The sequence below is a fragment of the Sciurus carolinensis genome, chromosome 7 (assembly GCF_902686445.1).
Source record: "Sciurus carolinensis chromosome 7, mSciCar1.2, whole genome shotgun sequence".
In the NCBI taxonomy this organism is placed as follows: Eukaryota; Metazoa; Chordata; class Mammalia; order Rodentia; family Sciuridae; genus Sciurus; species Sciurus carolinensis.
The window spans coordinates 43,074,455-43,086,947 of NC_062219.1; the positions used below are offsets into that span (position 1 = coordinate 43,074,455).

At 33.3% G+C, this 12,493-nt stretch overlaps 1 protein-coding gene across 2 annotated transcripts in view; it reads left to right on the top strand.

The window, feature by feature from the left end:
- Positions 1-12,493, top strand: part of Tbc1d32 (TBC1 domain family member 32) — a 301,835-nt gene that overhangs the window by 119,830 nt on the left and 169,512 nt on the right. For both annotated transcript variants that reach the window (XM_047558656.1, XM_047558654.1), the window contains exons 11-14: positions 276-335; positions 5,706-5,796; positions 9,431-9,571; positions 11,769-11,861. In XM_047558656.1, coding sequence (XP_047414612.1) covers positions 276-335; positions 5,706-5,796; positions 9,431-9,571; positions 11,769-11,861 — 385 coding nt within the window. The remainder of the gene's footprint in view (positions 1-275; positions 336-5,705; positions 5,797-9,430; positions 9,572-11,768; positions 11,862-12,493) is intronic.

A 12,493-nucleotide genomic window follows, 5' to 3' on the forward strand; every position in this document is an offset into this window, starting at 1 on the left:
TTTTTGGTGGTGGTTTTAAATTAGTTTAGCATGGAAACTGGACACAATGGAGGATGTCTTTTTTCACTGGTCTGACACTAAAACATCTAAAAGTTTTTTGATATCTCTTGCATTCTTGTGATTGCTTTTCTCGTAGTACAGTGTACATTGAGAAAAATTCTTGGCATTGATTATAGTAATTATTATGTGATTTATTAGATATTGGTAATGATGCTGGAAAAAGATTTTAAATGGCATAACTTGAATATTAAATATAATTTTTTTCTTAACTTTAGCATGCATATTATAGCAGAAGTACAGTACTGAGGCTTCTTGAAAAGAAATATAAATCTTTGGTAAGTCTGTATTTTTTATGTTCAGAAATAATATCACAAAAATATTATGTGATATAACATTTTGAATATGCAAAGTCAAATGGGGATGATTAATATTGGCTAATGAAGCAATTCCCCATTTATGTGACCTTAAACTACATTTATGAAACATGGAAGGATAAGAATAGAGACTTAAAAAGACAGTCAGATTAACAATTTGGAATTACAGAAGTACGTAGTAAAATGGGTTACTATAAATAATAAGGTAGTTTGAGAGAAGCCATATTTCTAAGTATTACATGTATTCAGGTCAGACATTAAAAAGACAATTACTTCTATAAAATATACCTCTAATTTTGAGTAAAACTTGCATGAAAAAACTTTAGAGTGAAAAGTGCTTTTGTATTTTCAAAAATTGGTATGAGTTATATCAAGTATAGACTTATACTCTAAAATGTATTACCAAAATTATCTGTATTTGTTACTATTTGTAGAACAGTGTATAAGGGCCCTGAAAGAAATGGGAAAAAATCAGCAAAATTAATAAATATCTAATATGAAAAACGAAATTTATTAAAATATTTAAGTTATACTAGTATGTATAACTTTGGGTCAATAATGGTTTATGCAGTTAGGCATAACATTGAGTTTAGAAGTTAGACAAAGGAAAGATTACTGAAATTGTGGGTTTTTGGGTACATACAGTACTGCGGAGGATAAAAGGAGGAGAAAAAAGAATTGTTTTGTGTTTGAAAATTAAGGGAATTGGGTAGAAGGGAGGAATATTGTATAAATTTATTTGTACAGATAAAATATACTTAAAAATTTTTAGAAAAATTGAGCTGAAATAAAGCCTTTCTATTTCTCATTTCTCTCCCATTCCAACTTAAATGAAAATTTGTTGTTGCATTATGGGCTAGACTGCTCCTGCTAGAAGAGAGAAAGGAAAAAAGACAAAGAACAGGATGATTTTTCCCCCCCATGGTTTATGTGTACGTAGTAACATTCTTGCTACCACAGAGGCCCTAGTGCAAGCATTTAAAATGTTTCTTATAGATTGACTCTTATAATCTGCTTCTTTTTTGAAAAGTTAAGTCTATCAATTTTTAGCCTGTAGGTGGAATTACTTCATTATAAGTCACTTCAATATTTTATCAAGTTAGTAAAAAATTTTGTTTCATGTGTGTAATGGATCAGACTTGCTTGATACTTCATTTTAAATCTCATTTTCTCTAAAAAGCTTTTTTAAATTTATAAAACATCAAAAGATTATTTATGGTATATTTATTTTTTTTAAGTAAAGTTGGTCCTACTTTTGAAAAGAAACAGAGAAAAATGAATGCAAGGTGCATTTATTTCCATTTTCTTTTCAGAGTTGAGGTCTAATTGTGCATATGTGGTGGAAACTTTGTTTCACTCCCATGGATTTGTCTTTGTGTTCTATAAGGGATTTTTGCATTAGGATCTTAATCTGAGCAACCTGTTCATTGTGATGTTAACGTACTAAAGCTTCTCTAGTTTCTCATTAATACTGTCTGATGACATTTTCTTCAACGATGGAAAATCGTTTTTCAGTCACTAGCCTTATGTGACTCTTGAAAACTTGGAATATGACTAGGATAACTGAATCACTGAATTTTAAGTTTTATTTAATTTTAATTTAACCTACCACATGTTTAGTGACCATTGTATTTGTGTAATTCTGTTTGTTTTTGACATTTTTGATAGGTAGCATTAGGGTATCAATTTATGTATGTGCTGTCAGTTATTTACAGAAGTTAAGATATTCTTTTTTTTTCATGGTATTGCAAAGTCATGAACTAGTTAGAAAAACATTTCAACTTTCAGTGTAAATATCTAACCTTTTATTTTTAACAATTTGAATCATTGTCCAGATTACCCTTAATGGAATGACTTCTGAAATGGCTTTATGTGGCACCATTTTTCTTGTTCCCTGAAAGTCATTTTAAAAAATGAGTAGTGAGCTGGATTAAATTCTCCTATGTGTTTTCCTGTCATGCTATGTTTAATCTTTTTTTTTTAATTTTTAAAAAATTTCTGCCTTAGGGTTAACAATGAAATGAATTGACTGGTATTTATTTGATAGTGTAGAGCAGTCAGTATTAAATAAAATTCTAATTTGTATAACAAATTTTTGTCTTTTCCTGAGGATTAGGAAAATCATTTGTTATAGCTCAACTTGACTCTTTAGTATTCAAATTCACTTACTGTAGGTCTGCTTTCTGCTCCTGCACCTTAATGGAATATCACTTAATGTGATTATTGCTGTCACAAGATTTTTCCTTTACCTGTGATTATTATATTTTCCTAAGAGTAGTATGTTTAATAAGTTAGGGAAAGAAACAGAAGGAATTTAAGTGAATAGTAAAGATAAACTTTGGTAGAGATGGGTGCAAAGAGGCTGGGTCTCCAGATTTGAGTGCAAATGAACTAAAAAGAGTCTTTGAACAATTAATTGTTCGGGATATCATTTTAAGTTCCCAGTTAAAAGAGCTGACTATTCTTTGTTCTTTTGTTTCCCGATTCTTAAGAGTTTCTCTTAAATGTATTATTTTACTAATTTTGTCACTTTCCCAAAATGGCAATTGTTCTTTTAAGTCACTGTTTCTTTTTTGTTTGCTCTTTGTTGGGAAATGGGTTATAGTTGCTATAGAGGAGAAATGTTTAAGCAAAAAAGTGGTTGAGAGGCTGTGGGTAATCTCAGCCAAAGATGATGGAAGTATGAACTGAGAATTGGGATAAATGGATAAACTCAGGAATGCCATAGTTAGAAATAGGATTTGAAGGGGGGATGCTGAGACCTCAAGTAATTGAGTGATTAATGTCATTAAGTGAGGTAAGTAACATGGTAGAAGGAAAACATTTCTGGTGAAGTAATGATCTTTTGATTTGGTAGATTTGGTCATGTTGAGTTTGAAGTGCAGATCTCCAGAAGGCATGGCTCTGATTTCTGAAATTTGATTTAGATAAGATGTGTAGATGTGGGAGATGGTTCCCAAGACAACCCCCAGATTTGATGATTTGGTGGGAGAACTCATAGGACTCAGCATATAGTCATAATCCCAGCTATCATTTGTTGCAGTGAAAGGATATAAGATAAAAGCAGCAAAGAGAAAAGGTATATTTGGTGAAATATGGAGGATATGAAAGTATAAGTTTCCAACTGTCTTTTTATCATGGAAACAAACAGGCGTGCTTAATCCCTCCAGCATCGAATTGTGACAACTTGGATGAAATGTTATCTACTGGGAAGTTCATTAGAGACTTAGTGAACAGTTTATTTTATTGGGGACTGATTGTGTAGGCACTTTTGGCCTAGCACATATCTCACATTGTTAGAAATAAAGCAGATGTTCAGCATAAACCACATTATTTTTGTAGTTTAGGTACAGTGAAAGCCCTGTGATCCATTCTTGGAATGGTGATAATAGGTAACAGACATATATGGGTGGTGGAAACATGGGGTTAAGGGAATGATTCTACAAACTGGGTCCACTGTGCTGACCTCTACATACTTCTTTTTAAAAAGCAAATTATCAGCAGCTCTGCCTGACTTAAGTTAATAGGATATGTTACATTCCCCATCAGACTACCTGTTATCTGCAGGAGAAATGCAGGTCTGAAAGACTTCATCCTGCTAAGTTACCCCCAAATGGGGGGCTTTGGTGACCCTCATACAGACCAGATTCCAGAATTCAGGGAAAGAAGGATAATTCCCCCAACCATAAAATTTGTAAGAATAAGTTCCAATTGGAACCAGTCAGCATGGGCCAGAGTGACCCATAGTTGCCTCAAATTTTTACTGTGTGCAGTGAGGACTTGGAAGTGTGGTACAGTCATGCTGCCAGTCAGAAGTCAAGAGGTTGGCAGGACTCTCTGAAAACTTCCCTGGACCCCCAATAAAACTGGAGGGCATGGGGGAACATATTCCTCTCTCTGAAAAGACTCTTTCCCTTGTGAGTGTCCCCTTTCCCCCTTTTCCTGTCCTTTCTAATAACCTTTGCTATACTTTTTCTAAGTCTCCTGTCTTTCTGGAATTCTCTCAAGCAAGAACACGAAAATTCAGGGCCGGGACCTCACACATTTGCCTGACTTGGGCTCCACAGGCAGTTTTCTTCTGCAATGGTGGGAATTTCTGAACTCCAGTTTTCCAGATACTATCAGAGTCTAACCTTGAAATCAGCCCTATCTAAAGACTGAAGTCCTGCCATGTAATTTTTTTTTTTTGCACAGAACTGAGGTCATAATAATGAATTAAATGGGGAAACCCGCTGACTACTGGATACTGTCATTATGAACTTGCCTCAGTCCTACAGCCTGCATGTTTTTTTTTTACCATTGAAGGCTTAATTCTCCTTCCACTTGGGTCCAAACTACTCCTCCCTCTTGGGTACATTTTTCTATTGACTGTCCTCTTTTTCTCCTGTGTAGTCAAACTTTTCTGTCAGCTACCCCACCAAAAACACATAAGCATGATCCTACTTTTCCAACTTGAAAAGAAGTTCAGTTTTGACTCTAAGACCCTTATAGTACCTGTTGCTCCATTTTTAATTTCCTTCATGGCTAACTTTCCTGAAAATGAAAATCATACTAGGTACCTTTACTTTTTCAGTTTTTATTTCTTTATTATAAACTGTCTTTAATCTCCAAATTCTCCTGAAGCTGATCTTTTCAGGGTCACCAACAAATTCCTCATCACCAAATCTAACAATTATCAGTCCTTATCTCACTGATGATTTTTATTTTGTTTGGGAATTAGAATTGGAGGGCATCTATAGGAAGTAGGTAAGTTTTGGGAAAGAGGAGAAGGTTTGAAAGCTCTACTTGTGAAGAATGGGAGGAAGAGTTAGAATGGAGACTCATACGAGAATTATTAGGAACAGTAGGGGTTGTAGTAGATTTTTTTAAAAAAATATGACACTCTTCTTTGAATTTTGAGTTTTCTTTATTTTTTTTTTTAAATTCTGTTATTGAAATGGAAACAAAGTCTTGAACAAGTTGATATTTGCTGACCAGCTGGGAAGAAAAGACTCTGAGGCAAGGGAACCGGACAGGAAAGTTTTGAAAGCCATGGCTGCAGCATTTTTGTATATTTCACAAAAATGTCAGATTATGTTTATTTCTATCCACTGACACCAACATTATAATAGTGTTTTATTTGTTCACAAATATTTTCAGTGCTTCCCCAAATGATGCCATAGCAATACTCAACTGGGGAGACTGAGTTGCAGTGTTTGGAAAGGTAGTATTCTAGATATTTCCCCAAATATTTCCTGCTAGAATTTTTATAGCTTTCCTATTTTTTTTAATAAAAATTTTTGGACTTCTAGGCTGCAAATTCCTGAAATTAATGAGATATTATTTTATTAGATAACTACAGCAGTTCAGCAGTGTGTTCAGTACTTGGAATTGTGTGAGACCATGAGAGCTGATGAAATTTCAGAACATTCAAAGCCTTGTGGTATGTATTATTTTCTTTTTTTAAACACATTAAAAATGTTTAATTTTGCCAAGTGTGGTGGCACACACCTGTAATCCTAGTGGCGTAGAGACTGAGGCAGGAGGATCACAAGTTCAAAGCCAGCCTCAGCAACTTAGGGATGCCCTAAAGCAACTTAGAGAGACCCTGTCTCTAAATAAAAATATATAAAGGTCTGGCAATGTGGCTCAGAAATAACCTTGTAATGACTTATTTTTTTAGTTGCTGATTACTAACAGTTTACTGTTAAATGAGATCACTTTTGCCAATGACTTAAAATATTTTGAGAAATTAAAAAAATTCAGTATAGTGACTTTTTAATAACATTTGCCTTTAAAATGAATGTTTGGTCATACCAATTCTTACTGTAAGCAGATCTTCAATTTTTATTAGGCATTACTATTCTAATCTCTTCTATTAATAATAGTTTGTAGTCCCTTTTTTCCTTCTGCTAGTGTATCACTCATTTAATCAGGTACTTAAGCACATTAGTTAGAAGAAAAATTCCCTACAATGTCATTTTTATTGTGGAATACCCCATCCACCCTGTGATTCATTTTTACTTATCCTCAGTCTGAGCTAAAACATCCTAGATACTTTAAACTCTGGCCCTAATTTTTCTGTCTGGTTTCTTCTTTAGATATTGACTATAGTGAGTCTTCTTTTAGATTGTTTTACCCATCAGTGCCTATCTTTGTTATTTTTACTCCTGTTGCCTCTTCCATAATTACTTATACTGGTAGATACCTTATTTATCACGAAAGAATAAACTTTCCTATTCAGAATTTTTCTTGATCTTTTGCTTACAGTTCACAACTTGTGATGTGAAACTGAACTTTCCTGTTGGTTATTTTTGTATTGTTTTTTGAAGCAAATGTTGTTATCAAGAGTATGAAGGTATCTTATAATTCAGTTTATCCCTGAATAAATTCTTTAATTCAAAGCAAGGGAAAAGATCAAAGACCAATAATTATTGGGTTTCAAAACCTAGCATTTTGCAATGTAGAAAATTGGAATTTATTCTTAAAAAGCAGCAAAAAGATGCGTAAGTTTATGTATTTCATATAAAAAGTTTGTAGATTTTTCCAATTTCTTGATATTAAAAAGTTAGATCTAGCATTATTTCCCCCTTCCTGCTTCCTGCTTTACTAGTCCTCATGATCTTGCTTTCTTCCTTAGTTAGTGGAGACCTCAGGGTATTTTATTGAATTCTTTTGACATATTCATAATATTTTGCTTTTCCCCCCACTTTTTAAATTTCTTGCTTATTCTTGGCTGCATTTTCCCAACTTTAGGTCAGTTCCGCTCTCCAGCTTTTTGGGTTCACAGGAACTTGAATAGAGAGAATTCATAACATGGATTGAAAGTGCAAATATATATTTTCTAACTTCAGTTGCTCTCATTGTGTTTGCTTTGAAATCCTCTTAGATATTCTTTCTTTGATGTCCCACAACAGCTATTACAAGTATTTGCCAGGTTCAGCAAGCTACCTGCCTTGTTCCTGCCCACTCTTTCTTAAGAGGATTCCTAGCTTCTTATTTCACTAAGAAAATAGAAATTTTTTATATATGAGCTCCTCAAATATCCTGCTTCTGTGTATATAAATGAATATTTATATACCATTATCAGTGTTTCCTTTCTTGTAATCAAGGGGTGCCCTGTTTCAGATTGTTCACTTTATCTATTCTCTTGGTTCTGTTACCTTCTGGAGTTTTTTTTTTTTTTTTTTTTTGCTTTAGTTTTTAGGTTTTTAGTGGAACCGGGTCATTATTTCACTTGTTACTCTGCCTTTGATACTTTCTCCTGCATTGTCTAACCTGCTCATGTGTCTTCCATAGTAAAGAATGGAGCAAGTTCTGTGCTGCATATATGCCTGACCTCTCTGCTTTCCTTGAGAGAAGAGCCTTTTGGGTATTCTGTATTCTCCCAGTTCTCACTTCTTTACCTCCTCTTCACTTTCCAGTTGCAGAAATAAGGCTTCTATTTCTACTCCTCTGAGATCTTCCTATATCAGCTTCCACTCTTTTTTGTCCTCAAGCATGTATCTCTGTTGATTCTTTTCTCCTCAGCTTAGTGTCATTTTGTTCTTGGATTTCCTCATTGTCATATACAGTAAGGTTTAAAGGACTTTTCTCTTTTCTTCACATGTTTGTACTCATAAATATTTTCCCTTTGTACTTTTCACTTTAGTCTATTTGTTCTCTTGAGGGAGCTCATGTACATGGCCTCAAATATATATTTACATGTCATTGGTGACCGAAATATTGAAGTCCACATACCTTTCCTGAATTTCAGACCCACTTACTTATATCATACTTAATATTACTATCTGAATGTTATTTGTGCCCTTCAGAATTTACAGTATCCAGAACTGAAATCATTGTTCCTTCTCTTTTTAGACCTGTTCTTTTCCTCATTGGAATTTCGTAAATAGAAGAATTGTGGCCCATATATTTGAGTTAGAAACTTGAGTTTTCTCTTCTTTTTCTTTCACTGCCCATGTGTAATTCTGGCTATGGCATATTGTTTTTCTTTTCTTTTAAAAAATTTTTTTTTTGATGCATTATAATTTTATGTAATGGTGGAACTGATCGTGACATAGATTTCATTTCCTAAACATGTTTTTAATCTGTCTCTCCTTCATTCTCTTTGCTAGTGTTTTTGTTTATAATTTTCTTGATAGAGCTTCTTTCACACCTTGATTTTGTTTTATCAACTTTCTACACTTCTGTAGAGTCAGTGTTCTACTGTGGATATTTGACTCTAATTTTCCTCCTTAGAGTGCTTTACTTTTTTCCTAATGACCTCTGTAATAAAATCCGGTTTTTTTCCATGGCCATATCTTCATAATCTGCCCTTTCAAATCCCTTGTCTCTTCCCCTTGTTCTCCACATACTCTGATGATACCACTCTGTTTGTCATAGTCTAATTGGCAGCTAAGGTTCCGGATTTTTTTGGTTTTGATCATTAGTGAATAGTTCAGGATCTTGTATAAAAATAGGTATTTGATAGATCTTGAATGTATGAGTGAAAGAGTAAATAGTAAATATGTATTAGAAGAGATCTATATTGTAGAGACTCTAATTTCGTATTGCAAATATGGGTAATGATGATCTTTTGTGTATAATTTGAGTATCCTTTACCTGAAACACTTGGGATCAGAAGTTTTTCAGATTTCAGTTTTTTAGATTTTGAAGTATTTTCATAGATTTCACCTGCATTCACTTTTAGTTAGCAAAATTGAAGGGTAACTAACATTTTCTATTGACTTTTTGTCTTCCTTAACTTATTTTTGAAGTCCCTCCTTGATAATTCTGGAGATTTTTGGTATTTATTTTAGAATGAACACTGATGCATATTATACTTTATATGTGTGATCTGATGCATTTTATATTTTTCTGAGTTTTTTCAATTTTATAATGATGACTTTTCCTCAGATTTAGTGTAAAGGATCTTAACAAACAAGGGAATATTTTTAAAAAAATTTATACCAACAGTGTTTCCATTAAAGACTAGAATATTGTTTGTTCAGAAGAGAATGGAGATAAGTACTATAAAATACTAAAACATTAAAAACATTAAAAACATTAAAATGTTTTTGTTTTCTTCTCTTAAGGGAACGAACAGAAAATTGTCTACTACTCAGGACAAGAATTACAGTATATTTATTTCATTCACTCACTGTGCCTTTTAGGAAGATTATTGATCTATACCCAAGGCAGAAAACTCTTTCCCATAAAGCTAAAGAATAAAAAAGGTAAGTGCAATTAGGAGAAATGAATATGGTGAGATGTGGTAATATTTATATACTGTGGCTCATTCAAGTTTGGAATTGTCCCATGTCTTTTCAAGGGTATTTATCTACACATCTTTTAGTTTTATATGTCTTGAAGTATTTTTTCTTTTAGTTTTCAGTATGAACTTCTTCCTACATGCATATTCTTTTTCTTATACCCCAAGACTGTAATACATATTTTTCTCTGCTTCTCAAAATTCTAGACATACTCGATGATCCGGTTGTGGATGTAAAACTGAGGTCTGGCTGTCTTAGAAATTATCTAGTATCTTTTGGCAAATCACTTACCTGATGTTTTGGTTTCTTAATCTGTAAAAATTGAATAGTGATATCAGTGATGCTGCACTTAGGGAACTTTTGTGTTCATAGAGATGAGTTTGAGAATATTGTTTTATAAACTGCAAAGCCTTATACCATTTGATATACTACCATTTACCTTCAGTCTCATTAATTTTCCTCTATTAAACTTTGGCACATGATTCTAGTTATTCTTATTTCCCTTAAAACCTTAAGCTTATACTATGAATATAGTACAGAGTAAGGGTCTTCAAACCTAGTACTTTATTCTTTTAGCCTCATCGAGCTACATAATGTCTTTCTTTGTGTGTGTACCTGAATGTCCAAAAAAGAGGTAGCATCACAACCTGGAGACTGCTATTCTTAGAAAGGGCTGCTGCAAGGTTGTCCCTTAATTGGTTTCTGGAATTCTCTTACTAATCCCAGCACTGAGAAGGGTACCTAAACTGTCCACTGACCACTGTGTCCAAGCTGTTTACAATGTGTTTTACACTAAACACTTGCTTTCCTTTTATGAATTTAGAAATTTGGTGTGTGCCAGGCAATGGGTGTCTGCATCTTCAACCTCCAGTAAAAACTTTAGGATCTATAGTGACCTTTCCTGATAGACAGTATTTTAAATATGTTCTTAAAACTCATTGCTAGAAGAATTAAATGTACTCTGTGTCACTTTGTGGGAGAGGTAACTTAGAAACTTGTGCCTGGTTTGCTCTGGATTTCACCCCATTCCCCCTTCCTCTTGGGTTTTGCTTTGTGTCCTTTTGTTGTAATAAAACATAGGTATATGATTATATGTTGAAACATGAGTCTTGTTAGGAAATCCCTCTGAATCTGAGCATGGTTTTGAGGAACTCCTAACACATTTTAAAAATGAAAAATCCATTTTTAGCTTGTGAACATTACAAAATCAGATCATAAGGACTATAATTTGGTGACACTTGTTATAGAGTATATTCTAGACTTCTAGGCATCTATCTGGTGGTCTGTAATAGAATGTTGCAAAACCTGATGGCTGGTGATCTGTTGATTTGGCCCATAGTCATGATGTCCCTGTGAATCTTAAGAATATCTTGTTCTTAGTCTGTCAGCAGCCTTTAAGGGGGAGGGAAGTGATTAGGGAAGTTTTGGGTAAATCAATCTGTGCTGTTTTGGACAAACATTCCTTAAGTGAGTAACATGTCTACATGCAGAGTTGAGCAGAAGCATTCTGACTCAAAGATTAAGGTAGTAAAGGAGATAGATAAGATATGAAGTCTGAGATGACCAACTTTTTCACTCATCAGATGTCTGTACAGGACCAAGTAGAGTCAGTGCTTTTGACAAAAGCAGCCTTCAAGTCCTTGAAAAATAACCTAGGCAACCATTACTATAACTCACATGTCAGATGTGTTATCTATTAAAGCTAGTGGGATACTAATAACACATTGCTCAGTTGCGTAAATTCCAAAACTAGTGAATTTTAAAGTCAACCAAAAGTAAGTAATTTAGAGCAAGTGAGACTAGAGGATTCATTTAGCTTTTTTCTTAGTTTTGCTCCTAATTTAATAAACTCAAACAGCTTTGATCAGATTCTATTGGATCTTTCTATTATAAATTTATATTAAGTGATTAGCTCAAAAATAAAAAAAAACCTGCACCTTCACATAGCCCTCATTGCATTGCTTGCCTTGCCATCTTTTAATGTACTGTGTCTAATTTGTTCTTGAGTCATGTGCCTTGGATTATAGCTTTCTCCTCCTGACTGCATTGTGGTTTCTATGAAAACTCAGTCATAGACTTATGAGCCATTAGTTCAGTTTTTCTAAGTTGTAGGCATATGAGAGAGATTAATTTTTTTTCTTTTTCTATTTCTTTTTAAAAGATTCAGTATCTCTTACGGATCTGCTGGTTCTGTTTACCCAACTTATCTATTATTCACCAAGTTGTCCAAAGATGACATCATCTGCACATTCAGGTAATTTGGCTTGAGTAATACAGCATCTAAAAATATTTAAGTATTATATTGCCTGAATGTTTTGAGTGCCTGGTATAGTTTGGTCAATAGATTTCATTAAGATATAGCATTATTAATAAGAAATTACATTGGTTCTGAAGTAAACCATGAAATTTAATTTTGTTCATTGATGTTTTAAGATATTTCTAATCTATTAACTTTTTAATTTAGAATCAATTTTGCTGAGACTTTTAATATTCTTTATTAAAAAATATTCTTAAGAAATGAGAACAAGCTTGATTGATGGGTACTAATGTGTTCTGTTTTTGATATTTTCTATCTTTTATACTTCCCAAAATGTTTATATCAGCTTACATGTTTTAACTCACATCCAAAACTTCACTATCTTTTTGGGGTCTTCTGTTACTGAAGATTAAAGGAAAAAAGAAAACCTTCATGTTTTTCAGTAAAATGTTGTTTAGTCTTATGCCAGCTGACTGACTTATTAAAAAATTATTTTAAAATATTAACATTTAAAAGATAGCTTAAACTTTTTCTTGTGAATATCAAAAGTCTTCAAAGTAAAACACTTAATAACACACCCTTTGAATGACATAGGCCATAGTGGTCTAAAGTTGGGAAGAACCCTGGAA